This window comes from Trachemys scripta, chromosome 7, assembly GCF_013100865.1.
Source record: "Trachemys scripta elegans isolate TJP31775 chromosome 7, CAS_Tse_1.0, whole genome shotgun sequence".
Lineage (NCBI taxonomy): Eukaryota > Metazoa > Chordata > Testudines > Emydidae > Trachemys > Trachemys scripta.
Window position 1 is genome coordinate 38,371,585 of NC_048304.1, and position 21,346 is coordinate 38,392,930.

At 37.8% G+C, this 21,346-nt stretch overlaps 1 protein-coding gene across 1 annotated transcript in view; it reads left to right on the plus strand.

The window, feature by feature from the left end:
• VGLL4 (vestigial like family member 4) overlaps nucleotides 1–21,346 on the plus strand; it is a 145,797-nt gene that overhangs the window by 8,908 nt on the left and 115,543 nt on the right. Inside the window, exon 2 of the mRNA XM_034775527.1 lies at nucleotides 1,331–1,407. Within this exon, the coding sequence (XP_034631418.1) occupies nucleotides 1,331–1,407 (77 nt within the window). The remainder of the gene's footprint in view (nucleotides 1–1,330; nucleotides 1,408–21,346) is intronic.

Consider the following 21,346-nt stretch of genomic DNA (forward strand, 5'->3'; position numbering starts at 1 on the left):
CATCTATCCAGGTGCAAGAAACTCTGCCGAAGGCAGTTAAGGAAAGTTTCTTTCCTAATCCCCATACACTAAATGTTGGCTTGTGCTCTGAAGATTTATATCAGTGTATATTTATGAAAGTAACCGCCAAAGAGGGAAATACAAAAATTCAGATCTGATTATACAACTGTGCATATTCTCAGTATTAATTGGTAGATGACATTTTTAAAAAATATATCTTTGATAGAATAAAAATGTCTTGGTGGCTTCCCATCTTTGGATGTGTTCCTCTTTCACTTGAACAAGTGTGAATTAGGGGTCTAATTCTGTTGATGTCAATGGAGTTACACTGATGTGAAACTTCTGTAAATGATTGGACCTATTACCTTTTTCCCCCTCTTCAAACAAATTGCATCTTTTAATGTTTTTATGTTGTGGTTGACTGGGATGGGAGGAAGTAAAATCACAAGGGCCACAAAAAGCAATCCAGTGTGAACTTAATTTTGAAGTGTTCAGAGGGCAGCAAACATTTGACTTCCTTGGTTCTGTTCTCCAGTTCCTTTTTGATTTTTTTTTTCAGTCATAAAGTATTTCGCTCTTCTGCAGAACCTGACACTTGCATAAATGTCCAACTGGCAAGATGACGGACTGTTTAGATACTAGGTTGCTTGTTTGGTTGTATGACTTTTAAAAGATCACAGGAAAAAGGATAAAAGAAGAGAGGGTTTGGGAAAGAGTGGTGAGAGAAAGGGGGAGGGAGAGACAGACAGGATCATTGTCAAGTTTCACCCAAAGCATAGATGTGCATATCACTTCCCCTAGTACTGAAATGCAGTCACATCTGGACTTGATGCGTGGAAGGATGATCTTGTGGGTAAAGTACAGGAATGGGATTCAGGAGACCTTGGGTCTATTTCAGTTCTGCCACAGACTTGGTTTGCTATTGGGCAAGTAAGTCACTTAACTTTTCTGTACCTCAAATTCTCCATCTGTAAAATGAAGATAATTATAGTTGCCTACCTCACAGGGATGGAACTAAGATTCCCTGAGCAGAGGCATCTTGAAGTAAAAGGCATGTGTCCTCATGATTGTGTTCAGCTTAATAAAATGGTAGCTGTTCCCTGTTGTTAATATATAATTGAAGCCAGCCTTATTTATTCTATATGTGATGCTATAATGTTTCTGAAAGCGATGTTTCCTTTTCCCTGTCTTACAGTAGTTTATATGGTGGTGTTTGTTGTTTATATGATAGGGAGTTACAGATTTGTTATCTAATGACAAAGCAACTTCTCACCTTTTATAAACATAATTTTATGAAACTGTTAGAAAACCTAGCTCTTTTATATTACAGGATCCTGCCAGGAATGGAGACTCCATTGGATGTTTTGTCAAGAGCAGCATCTCTAGTACATGCTGATGATGAGAAACGTAAGTCTAAAATTTAATTCTGTGCTTCATCTCTGCCATTATTTTGGTGCAGTCAATTTACTTTTACATACTGGATCTCAGTTTAGGTGTTGGATTAATTAGTCTTTCTTAGTTTGCTGTATCTAAGGTTTATAGAGGGAAAATTTCAAACGTGCCACTGGAATTTAAGTGTACAAATGGGACTTGTGCTCCGAAATCCCTTAGGCACTCTTCATGAGCGCCTTCATAGTATCCTACAAGGAAAAACCGAACAATGCATTTTTAACATCTGGTGTCCAAGAAACCAAACATTCCTGATTTTTGGTATGTGCTCCAGGATTCAGAGGAGCATGTACCTCTTTCTGCTCTTGGGTAGGAAATTGACATGGAGTCCTTGACAAACTAAGGACTCTTTTATCTCTGATGTATATTAGGTCCATCCCCTAAGAAGCGCACAGGTACTCAGCCAATGAAGATGGGCCACAAAACTTCCTTTTCAGTGTTTAAAAACCACTTATCACTATTATACTTGATATCTGCCAATATTCACTGCTTACTGCTTTAAGATAAAAGTCAAAAGCCTTTTTTGTAATGTAGTGAAATAACATGTTTTATCCCCTCTGCAATTTACCTTTTATATCTAATTGACTCTTCTTAAAAGCACTTCAAAATTCAAGCAAACGATAGTGGTTGACAAAAAGCAGAGAGATTATCTCTGTTAAGCTTGGGAGAGCTATAAAAAGTGTACAGTGACCTATTCCACAAAACATTGATTTGACTGCATTTAATTTGGAATTTTGTGTTGTAGGTTAAGTATAAATAAGTGGTTTCTTCTCTGAAGATCATGCTACCTGAAGTAGGGACCCATTATCAATTGGATGCTTGACATAGGGGTGCATTTGAGATTCTGCTAGGTACATATGGGTTTTTCGTAAAACTTGTTTGTTAGAAAAGATGACAGCACAACTGACATTGTTTAGTGTGATTGATCATTTGTCAAGGTCAGTGCTTTGCATCTTTTCCATATCATCATCCTGTGTTACAACTGGGGGGGGAAAAAAATTCAGTACACCCTACCATAGAAAGGGATGGTGTACCTGACCCTCAGGTTAAGAACTCGTGGTCTAGAAAACTTCATACTTACTGTTTGTAAAATAAATGTAAAAAAATCTTTTGCCTAGCAATGAAAACAGAAAAGTAGACAAAGAACGCAAAGGAGGTGCAGTATGTGTATTTAGACTTAGGGAACCATTAAATGATGATTTTTGTGTTTTTTTTTTTTTTTTTTTTTTTTTTTTTTTAAATATGCTTCCAGAAAGTATTCCACTTTCAAGCAAAGTGAGCTTGATATAACTATTAAAAAGGTATGTGTTAATATGCGTTAGGATGCAAGTAAACAAAAGCAAAATAATTAACAGTCTAAAGCAATTTTTCATATGTGTGAAGAACACAAAACTGGCAACTTGCATCAAAAATGATTTGGCTCCCAAATGAGGGGATGAGAGGAAGATGGAAATACATGAAAGAAGAAATAGCACATAAATGTCTCCCCTAACTTTCAGAGTAACAGCTGTGTTAGTCTGTATCCACAAAAAGAAGAACAGGAGTACTTGTGGCACCTTAGAGACTAACAAATTTATTAGAGCATAAGCTTTCGTGGACTACAGCCCACTGTAGTCCACGAAAGCTTATGCTCTAATAAATTTGTTAGTCTCTAAGGTGCCACAAGTACTCCTGTTCTTCTTTCCCCTAACTTTCTCGTTTGTTTTCATAGAATATAACATGTTTTAAAATATACACATGTAAATTGTGCCTCACTAATATTTCGTAGCCTTCATCTTGTCCCTTGACAGTCATATTTTGACATTCCATAAATTCAGCCGTGTTTCTACAGAAATGGACTTCAATGTTCTATAGAGGAATATTTAACCCTATTCTGTACACATTGGACAATACCTTCAGCTGTCTTAAATTAGCAGTGTAACTCCCTTGAAGATAAGGATCTGGTCCAGAAACTTAGTTTGGACGTATGAAACCTCTTCTTAGCAGTATAGGTGTTTTTATAATCCTGACCTCATCCTCAATTAATTATATTATTTATGAAATAAGCAATGGAACACATGTACAGAAATAGCTAATTCAAAGACTCTCAAATTTGAAATATGGATTTTTACTATAAAAGCTACGTTGTTACTGAAGCAATGTACTTTTTGTGTCTGTTAATGATAAATTCTGATCATGGCTCCTGAAACTCTGCAATCCTTTAAAGCTAGTTTCTTCACAAAAGGTAAAATAATTTTCAGTGAACTCTGCTTTGCTGATAACATGTTAACTCTCATAATTCTGTGTCTTCAAAATGTGAAGTCAGTTGCAGAATTCCAAGAGAACCTAATTTTGACCTTTGTGCCTATGTATCTAATGTCGAAGGATCATACTGTGACCCATTAGAATGTTTCCAGAAATGAAGAATCCACACACATGAGCCTCTGTAGTTGATGACTTGGGTTTGTTTTGTGATGTGGATTCACTAAAGGGGTTGTCATAAAGTATATTGACATCACACACACAAATATAGGCTGCATTATTTAGCCATAAGCACTTGATTTTCTTTTGACGGCTTCTTTAACATGGGTACCTGATGTTAACACCATAAAGGATGTCAGTTGCTAATCGTAGGTGGCTGTGTTGCCATTCACACAGGGAAGATTAAAAATAGAATCATAAAGGGTAGCATGACTGGGTTTAGAAGGGAATGTTGAATATGCCAAGTAGTAGCCGCACTGTGTAGAACAGATTGTTCTCCCCACTGGTTTAGTAACTTTGTTTTTAGTAGAGCATGTGGTGGTATTACAGTAGAACCTCAGAGTTACAAACACTAAGGGTACATCTACACTACAGCGGGGAGTCGATTTAAGATACGCAAATTCAGCTACGTGAATAGCGTAGCTGAATTCGACGTATTGCAGCCGACTTACCCCGTTGTGAGGACGGCGGCAAAATCGACTTCTGCCGCTTTTTGTCGGCGGCGCTTACTACCACCTCCGCTGGTGGAGTTAGAGCGCCGATTTGGGGATCGATTGTCGCGTCCCAACGGGACGCGATAAATCGATCCCTGAGAGGTCAATTTCTACCCGCCGATTCAGGCGGGTAGTATAGACCAGACCTAAGGGAATGGAGGTTGTTCGTAATTCTGAAATGTTCATGAGTCTGAACAAATCATTATGGTGGTTCTTTCAAGAATTTACAACTGAACATTGACTTAATACAGCTTTGAAATTTTACTAGGCAGAAGAAAAATGCTGCTTTCCCTTTATTTATTTTTTTAGTAGTTTGTTTAACAATACTGTACTGAATTTGCTTTTTTTTTTTTTTTCCTTCTGTCTCTGCTGCTGCCTGATTGCATACTTCCAGTTTAAAATGAGGTGTGTGGTCAATTCGTAACTCTGGTGTTCGTAACTCTGAGGTTTTACTGTACAATGTGAGACTGGTCAGCATCTGACCATTGCTCCTAATGCTGACCACAGACACCAGCCTAAGCAGATGCTGACAAGAGAATCTGATGTTCTAGATTTTAAATTGCTTTTGTGTGTAGCTGGCGGTCTATAACAAGTCCTGCTGCCAAATCACAGAATGCTCAGAGCCCTCATTATAACATCAAGTTGTGAGATGAATAAAACTTTTCTTTTTCTGTCTTTTAATTGTATTTTTATTGCATTAATCCGCATATTTTTCTTTTGAAAAGTGAAGGCTGGTTGTCTCTGTTAACTGAAACAAAGCTTTACCAATTCTATTCAGGTCATTAAAATAATTACAATTGAAAATAAAATCACTGCCAATATGCAGCTCAGAAGGCTTGGGGATTTGGGGTGTTCACAAATGGTCAAGATCACGCAAACTCAGTATCACAGAAGTTTGGTCTAATGTCTTTGTCTTAGGATGTGAAACTATATAGTTTAACAAATTGTTGGGTCTTAGTATATAATATTAATTTATCTTGATTCTTCATTTCCTTACATTACAAAGATAAAACTTTTTTTAATCTACCCCATCTTATTGGGATGCCTTCTTGGGCCAATACCATTTGTCCTTGCCAAAAAATACTTAAACAGTGTAACTTTCAAAAACATCAGGTACATCAAAGAAATTAGGCAGTAGTTCTTGCCTACTAGTGGAGTATTAAACAGGAGCAAGAGTCTTGAGAAAATTATCTCAACAATGTTTTTGAGTTAGTTGGCTGATCTTCTGAAGTAACTTGCACACTTGTAGAAAGTGCAGAAGCTTTAACGCAGTTTTCATTGGATGCTGTTGTATGAACTCTTTTAATAATGTGAATTCCTTGATGTTTTAGTTATATCTATGTTGGTTCAACACCTACTTAAGCAGATGCTGTGGTTTGGATTTTAAACTCTGTGGGGCCGGAATCTTGGGCTGGATTTAGGTAAGAAGTCTAAAGTGACGTTACTTACACTTTGGCTTCTTCAGTGTTCCTTGCACTAATTTACGTTCTCTTAGGGTATCAATTAGAAGTATTGAGTTTTACACCCCTTTTACAACATATCATTTGCATCACCTCTGAATTTGACCCACTGTGTGAAAGGAAGTCTTAGTGGGTGTAACTTGCATGTCAAGGGACCAAAGGAGGAGAGTGTACCAAGAAAAAACTTTTAGTAGGATGGCGTAAGTAGTTCTAACGATCCACTTTAACTTACGTGTTCACCTCGTTTTTCTGTCCGTAATTTACTCAGACTTCCTTAAATATTGCTAAAAGGGTGGTGTTAGGTCTAAGTTAATCTGAGTGTGAGGAATTACACCACTGAACATACTCTGAATTTGGCCCCTTATCTTCATGCTTGTCAGTAAAGTGCCTAACTTATTCCTGGTGCTCCACAAAAAATAAACGATATTGCGGTTGGTTAACACATGTACACTGCACCAGTGCTCTGTAGTGAATATTTATACATAATGAAAAATCTGTAGTGTGTTTGTTACAGTGAAGATTGGCTCTGAATGGAATCTTTTTATTTTGTCTTTGTCGTAACTATAAAGGGAAGGGTGTAACAGTCCTCCTGTGTACAGTACTATAAAATCCCTCCTGGCCAGAGACTCCAAAATCCTTTTCCCTGTAAAGGGTTAAGAAGCTCAGGTAACCTGGCTGGCATCTGACCCAAAGGACCAATAAGGGGGCAAGATACTTTCAAATCTTGGGGGGCGGCTTTTGTTTGTGCTCTTTGTTTGGGAGTTCGTTCGCTCTTGGGACTGAGAGGGACCAGACATCAATCCAGGTTCTCCCGATGTTTCTAAACAAGTCTCTCATATTTCAAACTTCTAAGTAAAAAGCCAGGCAAGGCATCTTAGTTTTACTTTGTTTTCTCAACTTGTAAATGTACCTTTTACTAGAGTGTTTATCTCTGTTTGCTGTACTTTGAACCTGAGACTAGAGGGGGGTCCTCTGAGCGCTTTAAGTTTGATTACCTTGTAAAGTTATTTTCCATACTGATTTTACAGAGATGATTTTTACCTTTTTTCTTTAATTAAAAGCCTTCTTTTTAAGAACCTGATTGATTTTTCCTTATTTTTAGATCCAAGGGGGTTGGATCTGTATTCACCAGGAGTTGGTGGGAGAAAGAAGGGGGGATGGTTAATTTCTCCTTGTTTTAAGATCCAAGGGAGTTGGATCTGTATTCACCAGAGAATTGGTGAAAGGTTTCTCAAGGCTTCCCAGGGAAGGGAATTAGCTTTGGGAATGGTGGCAGCGGACCAGATCTAAGCTGGTAGTTAAGCTTAGAAGTCTTCATGCAGGCCCCCACATTTGTACCCTAAAGTTCAAAGTGGGGAAGCAGCCTTGACAGTCTTAAATCAAGGTTTCTAGTTATTCATAGGCTGACTAAATCACTGCATTTTTGTTTGTTAAAATTATTTTTTACAATGTATCTACTAGCTCACGGCTACTTTACTGCTGGTTCATTGGTGTAGAGTCTAATAGGTTCCTTTTTTCATTTTTGTTTTGTGTCGTTGACAAATGAACTACATCACATTTAGTTTCCCATTTCCCAATTTTGAACAGGGATTCCAAATGTGTTATCTCTCCTGAAACATATTCTTGCCAGAAATTGATTCTTTAATTTTGCTTTAGTGCTGGAATAGAATTGTGTGTAACTGACAAATACTGGCTTTTATCCTCAAGATTTAATTTTGCTTACAAATGGAGAATAAATGAAATATAGCCCTATAATACTATATAGAAGTGGCAATAACAATTATCAAATAGCTGTTCATTACATGCCAGTGAAGAAATAAACCTGTTCATAAAAGTAATTTTACTGCATATCAATCAGGTACTCTTATCTAATCAGTTTGTTGTATAATCCTGGAAAACAGCTGACTGACCACACACCTGGTATGCCAAATGGGGCAAATAAAATTGTCTGAGGAATTAAAGACACTATTCCTCTTAACTAGACTCATGCAAAATTGCTTGCCTTCAGAGCAGTTTTCCACTATAGGCAATTAAAATTCCTCTGACCTTTTTCTTACTTTCTCCTCTAACTATTTGTTTTTGCAGAGAGAAATATATACATGCATGTATGTAATGCATAGTAATTTTTTTTAAAGCAAAAATATCTTTGACTTTTTATGCCTCTACTTCAGGCATAATCAAGGTCAAATTATTGGAGCTTTCCCATCCCATCTATATCTGTCTATCATCATTTTTATTTCTTTTTCATTTAAGAACCATATACAGGTTCTGAGGCCTCTGGCACATTTAAAATTACAAATCAACATTTCAACTAGCTTGATGCTTTTATCAAGCAGAAATAGATCTTCATACAGCTTCCCACAGCTCTCCTTAATGGCCAGATGAAACAAATATTAAAATACTGTTTTTCCAGATGTGTGCAACTCACTTTACTTGTTTGCTGTAGTGGAAAAATACTTTACAAGAAATGAGTTTTGTGAGGATACTGATCTTCATATCTGCAAGGGAAAGCAATTGCTACAGCTGTTCAATTCTTTTTGGAGACCTGGTGTAGTAGAGTGTGTCAGTTCTGGTGTCAGTACAAAATGAGCTCTGTTTGGCTCTGACTGCTGTGTAATAACCATTCTGCAGGAAGGTTCATGCATTAAAGTCTCCCCCCCCCCCCCCCCCCCCGCCACAGGGAAAAGATTTTATTTAATGACATTTTGGGTGATTTACAATAAACCAAGAACATGTTTTTGCTTAGTACGGAAATTCAGCTCCATGGGAAGTTTAACCATGTTAAAAATGGTTTTTATTTCCTAACCTTTCGTTAGCATTTGGTCCATCAGTTACAATCTAAGATGCAACACAAGGAAGGATGAGCAGGAAAGTTATCAGTGCACTATAGACCTGATCCTTATTTATAGTGAGGCCCTTTAATACCACTGTACACCCACTTTAAAACCTCTTTAGACCGCTAGAGTGATGTAAAGGGGATTTAGTGTAATGAGAATTGGGGCCTATATTGAACTAGTAAAATAGTTTAAAAGAACTATTGCATGTAGTTGTTTAGATTTCCCAGGATTGTTGTTAGTGTCCTTAAACAAATCTGACTGACTCTTTTGCAGTTGCACCTATGTCAATAAAGTTGAACTTTATAGTGATGTGTTTGCACTGTACTTTGTTTGCAGTACTTTTAAGTGTCAACCCTTTTTGACATCATATGGTGCCAGTTACTTTAACAGCTACTAGTTTAAATCATTCTGACATGCAAAATGCTTCTTGCTATCAAAGCATATTTATTAAACAAATATACCTGAGTCATGAAAATGATGAATTGTGGAGGGATAAATGACCACAGTAATTGTATTTGCAAATATTACAACTGTGACGTAAGCACAGTGGTATATAGACCTCTTTTACAGTGGATTGGGGGAGAGGGATGACAGTAGCTAAATAAAATAGGCGTTTATACTATAAACAGAAATTCTCTTCTAGAAGCCATAATAATTAAGGCAGAGGGCACAGAGATGTATCTCCTACTGAATTCATCGTTGACTTATCTGTACTCCAAGTCCTTTATTCCACTTGAAAGAAAACAATAAGATGATGTCATTACCAACCAATCACCTTGCAGTCTTGTCGCTAATCACTGTGGTTGCCAAAGGCGAGGGAAAAAGGACGCTGAAAGTCGGTGTTGCTTTTGAGCAGCTGTTCAGTGCTGGAAGTAGGCTGTGTAAGAATTTCAACAATAATTGCAACAGAGTGAGCTTTTCTATTTTTGAGTGTTTCAGAGATGAGGCTTATTGAAATAGCTGTGTATGCATGTTCGCTTGCAATCTTTTTGTCGTTATTGTAGTAGAAACATTATCAAATATAATTGTGTTTTATTACTATGTTGTAACTGATTTTTCAAATTAGGTTCCGTGCAATAAAATGACTCAGTAGTACTGGTTATGCAAATGAACCTGTTTTTTAAAAAAAAAAAAAAAAAAAAAAAAAAACTAACCAAACAAACAAAAAAAACCTTGAACCTGGTAGTTATTGCTCCTTTGCTAACTTTTCATTTTGAAGTGTAATGTTTATGGAATTATCGGTGTGAAATTGCTGTAGTTTATAATAAGGAAGAACTTGCAGGCAGGCAGCTTCACAAAACGATTTCACTAGCTGGATATTCCAAGTCACCTGTTTGATTTTCAGTATAACAATGAAACATTTAGACAGCATCCTGTACTTTTTCCATCACATTTTTTTTTCTCAGATCACTTCTTTTTAGTGGTAGAACCACACATTAACGTGACTAAATTGTGTTGGAAAGCAATTATCTTTTAATTATTCATAGAAAATTTTTAGTCATTTGCTTTTTTCATTTTATCTATTTTGCTAAAACTGAAATATTAGTGAGTCTAAGAGCTGGTCCATGTACAGTGCTGGACTGATTTAAATAAAATGGCTTGGAAAACACTTTAGTTAAATTGGTGCAATGCCATAGTGTGGACACACTCTTAAATTGGTTTAAGAGTGTTTTAAATATGCTCAGTGTTTTGGGGCTTGTCTATACAGCATGGAAAAGCACTCCAGAGAGGTGTGCACTAATGTGCTGAGCAGATGCTCCCTAAAAGGTACCTAATTCGCATTAACGTAATTGTATGTGAACTGTGTTGGGTACTTTTTTGGAATGTACCCATTGCAGTTATAGCGCAACATGTTAGAATACTTTAAAAAACACGCCCCTCTAGAGCTCTTTACCAGTGCCGTGTGGGCAAGCTCTTGGTTTGCAAGTGACTTGAGTGAAGCTGATTTTAAAAGTGTCCACAATAGGGGTTAGATTTAACTAAATAAGTTAAACTAGTTCAAAAAAGATCCCTCAAGGTTACTTTTAAGATGATCTTTTCCTTTATATAAAAAAAAAAAAAAAAAAATTAAAAAAAGCACACATATGTTTAAGGAAAATGAGTAGTACAATATTACAGTGAAGGAATAAAATAGAATTTTGTTACAGAGTTTGTGTTTATTCTCTCCTTGACACGCTTACGCAACTCCCAGTAGAATCAGTGGGAGTTATACATGTGTGAATTAAGGAGGACAAGTGCTCCACCTCACTGTATTATTTGATATGGGATTAGTAAAATTTCCCACAGAATAAGAATTTGTAACTTGCTATCTGTAATTTTTATTTTGCAAATACATGAACAAAGTAGCAAAACTTGCAATAAGGAAATAAATGGAAAGAATTGCAGACATACTTTATAGCTGAAAAAGGTTACTTCAGTTTTCTGTCTCATAAAATGTGCTTATCTGGTTTTATTGTTCTATATAGTTCTTCAATTAAAGAGAAAACTTGGAGTTGTTTATGCAAATAGGTGCTCTAGTATACGTTTCTTTATTAAATGTGCAGGGTTTTTTCTTGTTGATAGCATTTACACTTGAATATTTGCCTCATGCTAAATTCCTCATCTCCTGCAGCTAATAATGCTCTTTTAAAAAGCAGTAACTTTCAACGCACCACAGTCTTTGTGCATTTTGTTTGGGCATTGTCCCTCCAGTATGAATATGATTAAGATTTATTTGAGGCTAGAGGCCTCAGCTGATATCAGGACCCATTGTGTTTAGTGCTGTACAGCAAGGAGAGAGAGTCCCTGCTCGAAAGAGATTGCAGTCTAAATAGACAAGATGGAGATAGAATAGGAGGGGAGGTGAAGTGACTTGGCCAATGTCACGCAGCAAGTTAGTGGCAGAGCTGGAAGTAGTACCTACAGTCTTCTACCTCCCAGTCCAGGGCCCTATCCAATAGATCACTCTACTTCACAAAGTGGTAATATCATGTGAGCAGTCTACTTCCACAGCCAGTTTTAAACCTCTGACTTATGTCTGTTTTCAGGGCAGCCTGCGGTGCTGGGATGCCACAGCCATGGTGATTGTGAGGGATAAAGTTGGATTTGTTGGAAGGACAGTGTTCACCTCTGTCATGGTGGTAGGGTAGCCCCAGTTCCTTTAGGACATTCAAAACTAGAGATTCTGCCTTTTCTTTGGGCCTCTGTGAGCTGAGTCAAGTAGTAAACATCATTAGGATGTAAACATCATTAGCAGATGGTCATCATTAGGATGTTCCTCCTGAGCCTGTGAGAGAACCATCCAAGAAATGCCTTACTTAAAACTATATTGTTTAGTTGCCATCTTTTCATCCAGAGAGCTACAAGCTCAGTCACGCAGGGGACCTTCACATTCCATCATTATAAGGTGCTGATTAAACCAGAGTCACATTTTCTTCCAGTCTTTATGAACCAAGTAGTCTCTCTCTTTCCATTTTGCTTTCTTGAAAGAATGAGAAGGATAAACTTGTACACACTCCTGCCTGTGAAACAACCAGGGTGGATTTGATATGGGGTTAGTGATTTAAATAATTAAATCACTAGTCAGGAAGACTAGAATTAATCATGGATTTCTACATAAAAGTGAAAAGAACAGGAGTACTTGTGGCACCTTAGAGACTAACAAATTTATTAGAGCATAAGCTTTCGTGGACTACAGCCCACTTCTTCGGATGCATCATATAAAAGTGTATTCTTGTTGGTTAGTAGAATCTTAATACATATTTTTCACAATTCAGAGATGTAGGTTTCATTTTTAGAAGGTACACGCTATACATTTTTAAGAGATTTATTTTGAAAACTTTTCAGATGAGTTTTACAGCTATATCAGAAAATGAATGATTGTTTGGTTATTTCATTTACCAAAGGTAATTGAAGCAGATATTTATGAAATCATTGGGAGGTGAACTTTTCTCCAATTCAACAGGTTAATCATTAATATTTGGAGGATTTTCTTGCCATGCTGTTTTAGGAGGAGAACATCACTAGACAGATATTTAAATTGTTTTATTTAACTAAAACAACAACGTTATGTATTCTGGATTTTTTTCTTCAACGGCAAACATATAATATTTTAACAAAACAAGCATATGAATTTTTGAATTTACTTAAGCATTCAAGTTTTTTAAAATCAGGTTTGTTTTTGTTAAAATTGTTTTTAACTAAAATAGTTAAAAGAAATATTAAAAAAAAAAAAAAATCAACTGTGTCAGCTAGGTCAACATGAGAAACTTAAAATATTGGTTTCTGCAGCTAACTCAGTTGTCTTCACCTTCATTTTCCTGTTTGTTCATAATCTGGAAAAGAAAAACAAGCTCCCTGCTTTTTCAGGTCCCAAACGATTTCTCAATTTGGAATGAATTAGTCCAAAGGAAGAAAATATTCTTTTTACACCAGCAGAAGAAGCTACTGCTGTTAAAAATGAGAGTATCACTTCAACAGCCTCTGAATCCAAGAGTTTAAGTGACTTCCACCGGTGTGACTTTCTTTAAAACATCATCAGCAAACATATGTTTCTTGAGTGGTTCTTATTCCCAAACTGGGTCTCTTTTACGGCCTGCTGCCATTATAGGTTTTCCCTTCTAGTGAGAGAATGGTATGGTAGATCTGAAATCAATGAAGGCTACACTCAGAAAGACCTCAAGACATCTGGAATATGCCGCTCAAACAGTTTCACTTTTGTTTCTACTGCCTGTCCCTTCCTTCTCTCACTTATCTCCAGACTTCTTCTCCTTGTCCAGATCTATTCCGCCTCCAACAAACTTCTGTTCATTGAACTTTTTGAAACTTTGCATTTTTAAAGAGAGGGAAGGGATTGACTCTGTACACAAATTTGCAGAGGGACAACAGGATTGAGGTCTGTTATTTCTCACCTCTATATATTATTTATTTGTTTATTTTAAAACATTTTTGCTGTTAACAAGCATGTTCTCTCTGGAGAGACAGATCCACAGTTTGAGAACTGCAAAACTAAGCGTCTCTGATGGTATATTCCAGACCGGGGTCTCAAACACGTGACCCGTGTAGTTGTTTCCTGCGGTTGCCAAGCTCCCCTCACCTGCCGCCCCCCATCCCTCCCCCGCAGCGCGCCGCATCCCTGCTTCTCTGCCTACCTCTAGGTGCTTCCCACCACCAAACAGCTGTTTGGTGGAGCTTAGCGCTTTCCAGGAGGGAGGTGGGAGGAGCAGGGAGCCACGTGCTCAGGAAAGGAGGTGGAGAAGTCGTGGGGCAGGGGCGGGGATTTGGGAAAGGGGTTGGAGTAGGGGCAGGGAGGGGGCGGAGTTGGGGTGGGGACTTTGGGGAAGGGGTTGGAATGGGGGCTGGGAAGAGGCGGGGTAGGGGCAGGGCCTCGTGGAAGGGGTGGAGTGGGGCCAGGACCAGGGGCATTCGGGTGTGGTCAGTGATGCGTCCCTCGGGCCAATGTATTAGTTCTCATGTGGCCCTCGTGGTCATTTGAGTTTGAGATCCCTGTTCTAGACTGAGCATTGAGTCCTATTGGGTAGATAGAAAGATTTCTCTAAATAATCTATAGAGAAGCTCCTGGAACCCCATAAGGATTGGGTCCCTAATCCATGGACTATTGGAACTCATTTATACAACTTTTCTTAAACATTACATGAATATCTTGTCTCATACTATAGAATTAGAATTTATAATTCCTATTCCATGATGAGAGATCTTTGAGCTATAATGTATCTTTTAAAACTATCTGGAGAGGTTTTTTCCCTCAAAAAGCATTGTATCAAAAAAATCCGATTTTTATTTTTTTTAAAAATTATTGATTTTTATCCACCCTAGAAACAACTGCTAAAAAAAAATTACCTTTGACCCCAAAGAATAAGAAGTCTGACAATCTGTTTGTCTTGTTTGCTGGTGCTAAAAAGATTTTATCATCTCTCAGGGGTCTGTGTCCCATTTGGTATGACAATTTCACATTCCTGTCTCCATGAGAGCCCATTCTACTGAAGCAGTCTGCATCATGAACAGTGGATGCACTCAGCAGTCACCCAGGCTTCATTACCTACTTTCACTTACCACTGTACAGTTTGTGTGGCAGCTTCTGCAAATATTGCTGTTGAAAGCCTGGTCCTATTGGCCTGTGGTTCTGTAGCAGTATCTCAGTCTGTATTTGTTTTGTGGAATACTGCTGATGAACTCCTGCCTAGGTTGATAGAAGTGGATAGAGAAATCAGATTAACAAAGAAATTCACCCTGCATTCTATAAATGTTTTCACTATGATTCCCATTTCCAGGGTCCTTCAGCAGATTAACTAAGGATTTTTTTTGTTACCAGAACCATAATAATATAGATGATGCATAGATAGGCTGTATGTGTTCTAAATCTTGGTGCCTGTTAGACAGTTCAGTATAATCTAGAGTTTTGAATTCATTTTAGAAGGTTGTCACTTATCTAGACAAAAAATGTGCAGTGTTGGAGATCATTCCATCTCCTGAAAAGTAGTAGACTCGCCGTGTGGCATGATATATATTTTTCATAAGAAAAACCAGAACATACGACTGGCCATAGTGGGTCAGACCAAAGGTCCATCTAGCCCAGTATCCTGTCTTCCGACAGTGGCCAATGCCACGTGCCCCAGAGGGAATGAACAGAACAGGTTATCATCAAGTGATCCATCCCCTGTCGCCCATTCCCAGCTTCTGGCAAACAGATGGTAGGGACGCCATCCCTGCCCATCCTGACTAATAGCCATTGATGGACCTATGCTCCATGAATTTATCTAGTTCTTTTTTTAACACTGTTATAGTCTCGGCCTTCACAACATTCTCTGGCAAGGAGTTCCACAGGTTGACTGTGTGTTGTGTGAAAAATACTTCCTTTTTGTTTGTTTTAAACCTGCTGCCTATTAATTTCATTTGGTGACCTCTAGTTCTTGTGTTATGAGAAGGAGTAAATTACACTTCCTTATCTACTTTCTCTACACTAGTCATGATTTTGTAGAACTGTAGCAAATCCCCGTGTAGTTGTCTCTTTTCCAAGCTGAAAAGTCCCAGTTTTATTAATCTCTCCTAATATGGAAGCTGTTCCATACCCCTAATAATTTTTGTTGCCCTTTTCTGAATCTTTTCCAATTCCAATATCTCTTTTGAGATGAGGCGACCACATCTGCACACACTATTCAAGACGTAGGCGTACCATGGATTTATATAGAGGCAATATGATATTTTCTGTCTTATTATCTATCCCTTTCTTAATTATTCACAATATTCTGTTCATTTTTTTTGACTGCCGCTGCACATTGAGTGGATGTTTTCAGAGAACTATCCACAATGACTCCAAGAGCTCTTGCTTGAGTGATAACAGCTATTTTAGACCCCATCATTTTATATGAATAGTTGGGATTGTGTTTTCCAATGTGTACTTTGCATTTATCAACATTGAATTTCATTTGCCATTTTGTTGCCCAGTCACCCAGTTTTGAGAGCTCCTTTTGTAGCTCTTCTCAGTCTGCTTGGGACTTTACTGTCTTGAGTACTTTTGTATCATCTGCAAATTTTGTCACCTCACTGTTTACCCCTTTTCCCAGATCATTTATGAATATGTTAAATAGGACTGGTCCTAGTACAGACCCTGGGGGACATCTCTATTTACCTCTCTCCATTCTGAAAACTGACCATTTATTCCTACCCTTTGTTTCCTATCTTTTAACCAGTTACCAATCCATGAGAGGACCTTCCGTTTTATCCCATGATAGCTTGCTTAGCTTAAGAGCCTTTAGTGAGGGAACTTGTCAAAGGCTTTCTGAAAATCTAAGTACACTATATTCACATGCTTGTTGACCCCCTCAAAGAATTCTAGTAGATTGGTGGTGCATGATTTCCCTTTACAAAAAACATGTTGATTTTTCCCCAACAAATTATGTTCATCTACGTGTCTGACAATTTTGTTCTTTCAAGTTGGTGAATTAATGTGTTAGCAGGAAAGTCTTTCTACTTTCTTCCTATCAGGTTGGTGATTTGTAGAACAAATCTAGGGATTCAGGGAGAGTCAAGTAACTGGCAGAGGCACAGAGAACCGAGAAATTGGGACTTATGGTATAGGTGAGATATATGCTGGAAAAATAGATGTGTAGGACTGGGATTTGATAATTTGTTTTGTTATTTATTGAAAACAAATCTGTCCTGTGTTCCTTTTGGAACATCTGCTTCCCTTATACTATTTTATTGACCAGTGACAAACTGTGGTAGAGCTTGTTCTAGTCTAGAAAGTTAAGACCAGTATACATGGGTCTTCAGTTTTCTAAATACTTTTTATGCCCGTTAGGCACATTTCCAAAGCATGATTCTGTCTGTCCATATTGATCATCCAAACTCTGTTAGAATCTGGTGCAGGTGGAACCATATTTAAATACGATTTCCAGACTAATTTCTCAATCCACTGTAAACTGGTTTTAAACTTTCCGTAACCTTGGCGGCCTCATTTCTATCTTGTGTAGTTCAAAGCAATGCCAACTCTATGCAAGGCGATCATGTGTATACAATATAGGGTCTGGCAAATACTGCAAAAAATGTCAGTATATAGTCTGACACACAATATTCTTTTTCCTAAAGCTATGCTTACGCTCCTTTTGAGTTTCTTTTCTGTGAATGTGTGTGATTGAATTTGTGGGAAATTAATTTGAAAGTCATGTGTGATAGTAATTCTGGAAACAAAATTTTAGATTTACACATACAAATGTTTGCAGTTAAAGTATTTGCAGGATGCCTTAGGGAGCAGAAACAATATTATGTGATTAATCTCAACAGTAACAACTAACCACCAAAGCCCAAATAGCAAATAATATTCATAGAGCTCTGTTTTATGGTCAGTCCACAGAATTAAAAAAAAGTTGCAAAACATTAAACGTAATTTCAGATACTAAATAACTCACTCTTTTTGCAGAAATTCATGAGCAGAAAAAATAGTCAGGTCATTGAATAAATGAACTGTTGTCAGTTATGCACTGATCTCAGCAAGTAATCTGTATACTGATCTGTGCAAGGCAAAATAAAAACGAAGATATTTTCTGAAGTACTAATTTGGCAAAGGCTAATTGATGAATGGCATTGGCAAGGATTTGCATTTGTAAAACAGCCACAGAAGATGTAATGGGAGCTGGTGAGAGGAAGTTTTACACCGTTCATTATATGACAGTATTAGCCAAAAGTTCCAGCACATAAGGGTTTCCCACAAGTTTTGGGTGAGAGTGGGTAGCAATCCATAACTGGTCTGTGTTTGCCATGGGAGTGGGAGAAGCTGAAAAGAAAGCCCAGTTTAGCTTGTGATATTTTGGGAAAAGACCATAAATAACACCCCATTTCTTGTTCAGAAAATGGATTTGTGTTTTGTGAGTCATCAGTAGTGGTGGTGACCATACTACTTATTTGCAGGGTAGCTTGCACAAAATGGAGAGGCTTTCCTGGAAAGCAAATTCTAAGGGTAGAAAATGAAAATGTGGTACGCTTTCACAATTTTGTTGGGAAACCCTGTAAGAGGAGTGTTAATACCATGGTATACTTTGATTGATTGATTTTGGCCTGAAAACCTTCACCTTGGTAAAGCCCCCAGAAATTAAGAAGCTTAAACATTTTTCAACTTAATTTTGAACCTCTTTTGAACACTTTTTCAATTGTCTAAAGTCTGTGAACATTCGCATCTTTCAAGATAGCAGATATTTCTACCCAAGCTGTGCCAGCTCTGCAGTCAGGCTATTTAAAGTTGCTGTAATTCACAAAGAAGAATGCCTGCCTTGCAACTTTATTTTATCTTTCCAAATTAGTTTTTCTCCTGATTGATGCTAAAATTTTGTTCGTATTAGGGGGGGGGAAATTTCAATATTGAAATACTCTCTCTTAAATGCCATCTAAATCCACATCACTTAGCGGGGGGGAGCATTGCTGCTTGCTGGAATTTGTTGTCCGATACCAGTCATAGCTGTGAAAGGTGCAGCTGACTGAATACTGTGTTAGTAAACAGATTCACATATGAACAATTGCTTGGAAATTGCAAATGCACAGTTCTCTTAAATTGGTGTATTTCTGGAAGTGCTTTAAATTTTTGCATCAGTGTAGTTTGTTTCATAGGAATACACCTCATGTACATTACAGTATTAAACAAGTATACAGAAGTTATAAGGTATTTAAATTTAATCGGACTCCTACTTTTTAGTGAAATGGGCCAAGTAGTAACTTTGCTTACCCAACTGAGAATACTTTAAGCTTACACCGTGCTTGTGAAATGCAGTGAGCTTTCCAGAACTGTGTTCTTTCCACAGCTTTAGGAACATAGATATTTAGGACAAATTTGGAAGCCTTTTTTTGCATACATGAAAAGTTATTCTGCCTTATTTTGGGGGTGGGGGGAGCAATGGGAGGTGAAAATATTTTAAACATCTATAATACCTCAGGTTTTGGGGTATTTTCAGTTTTCTACTGTACCTTTTTTCTTATTTTATTGTTTTTAGTTACTATTTGCAACATTTTTATTAGTGTGTCTGTGGAAAAAATCTTACTATTGCAGAAGGGTGCTGTACAACCTCCCTGTTGATTCCTCTTGAAAGGCTGCTGTTGTATTTACTCAGATTATATCGCCCATATGCCACAGATTCTGAGGTGTCTCTCTGATTCATTTCCCAGATGGTTTTCTACATGATCTGTGACTTGGCATGTCTTTGGTGTAATATGACTGGATGTTTTGTTTTGTTCAGAAAGGCAAATCTGGATATACCGTTTTCCACAGACAAACTAAGAGACAAACAAGTTAAATCTTACATTTTCTCTCTTTAGGTTGGGGCCCTTAAACTGTTAGATAATTTTTAAAACTTTCATCAGGGGTGTGTGTGTGTATATATATATAAAATGTACACATTAGGCTTGTGGTGAAGGGGGTTGTTGTCTCTAGGACCCCTATTTCATTTGTTGCAGAAGTTGGAAGCGAGTGAGTTCGGGGACTTCAGGAAGAGAAAAGATGGTCTTATGGTTAAGGAGTTGAATGCTGCTCTAGAGAATTGGGATCTATCCTTGTCTGTGGCAGAATTCCTGTGTGAAGTTAGTCAAGTCACTTAGACCACACTTTTCACGGGGTGGCTACTCTGTTTCTGGGTAACCAGTATGAGAACGTGGGGTCAGATTTTCAGAAGTACTGAGCGCTCACAGCTTTACCTGAAGTCAATGGGAGCTGTGTTTTGAACATATAAAGTGCTGTATAATTCTAAGTACTCTCAAAAGTCAGGTACTGTACTTGGCATCTCAATTGGGGCAACTGAAATTAGTGGATGCTTCTGACCTTAATTTCTGTTCATCAGTTCCCAATCTGTAAAATGTGTAATGCCCACTCATCTCGCATGGGTGTTGCGAACATCAATTAATTATTTGTGAAGCACTCAGATACTATAATGATGAGCACTATAGAAAAGACTATGAGGAAACTAATAATTCTGTCTTCCGAGTAAAGGCTGAATCTTGTGCAGTAAATAAGCTTGGGGCCACACACTGAATAACACAGAGACAATAAAATAATAAATACCTTCTCCTTAATTGAACACTGTCCAGGCTTTGCAATATATGAGGCAAACGTCCCATGAAAATAATCTGACTTGCTAATTTTAGAGTGCTTGAATGTGAAACCTTAATACCGTTCTCTAAACATAGTTTTGTGTGCGTGATTTCCTAGTTTTTTTAAAAAAAGCAAACTGAAAAAACAAACAAAAAATCATCATACATGAGTAGGGCTGGAATCTTTAGCTCCACTACATAGATCTCTGTTACTTGAGCTAAAGGAGTAACTGATATCAATAGTTGGTTTTCATCCTCTGTTTGGACCAGCACTAGAGGGGGGATGGGACACTTTGCTAATGGGTTTCATGGATGTTTGCTGACAGAAGAGGGGTGCTGACACTCACGGATCTTGGGTTCTATTCCAGGCTCAAGAGGGGAGTGTACTTTAATGAGATCAGACTCTTCTGCCCAGTCATCCCAACCTGTCCTTATCCAACCTCTCTCATGCCCACTACTGGTTCCGTGTTCCAGTCCCACTCTCCTCAGACTTCTTATCATTGTCGTCTTGTCCAACAAGTTCTCTAATCCTTCCTCCCTCCCCCCTACAGTTACTCATCTGATCTGTCTCTCCCCCCTCTCCTGGTCTCCATTGTCCGTGTTCCCCATCCCCACTGAGTCCCAGTCCACCTCAGTGTAAAGGTAAGAGTTTGCTTTCTGTTAGGGGACCTTGCCCTTTGAGGTTGTAGCCTATAATCTGGATTTTATCATTTTTATTTCTGGCTACATAATAGTTTTGGCCTAGATGTAGCTGTATTATAGATGCTCTGCTGTTCCTCATATTTATTTCTTGCATTTTTATTTTATTAAACTGTAGTATTTGGTATGTGTTTTTCCCCTCTGTTCAATTGTCCTAGGATTTCCTTTTCCAGATATTTTTCAATAAGGCATTGTTAAATTTAAGATGCAGTTCAGCTTTATTTTGTTTTCACTTTGTCCCTGAATCTAGTTAATGAAAAGTCAACAAGTAGTAAAAATCAGATGACACATAGCCTTTATTTTTACTAAGATCACTGTGGGTACTTTAATTCTCCCAGCTGCTATCCTTTTTCTCTCCCCTCTTTTCTCCCCCCCCCCC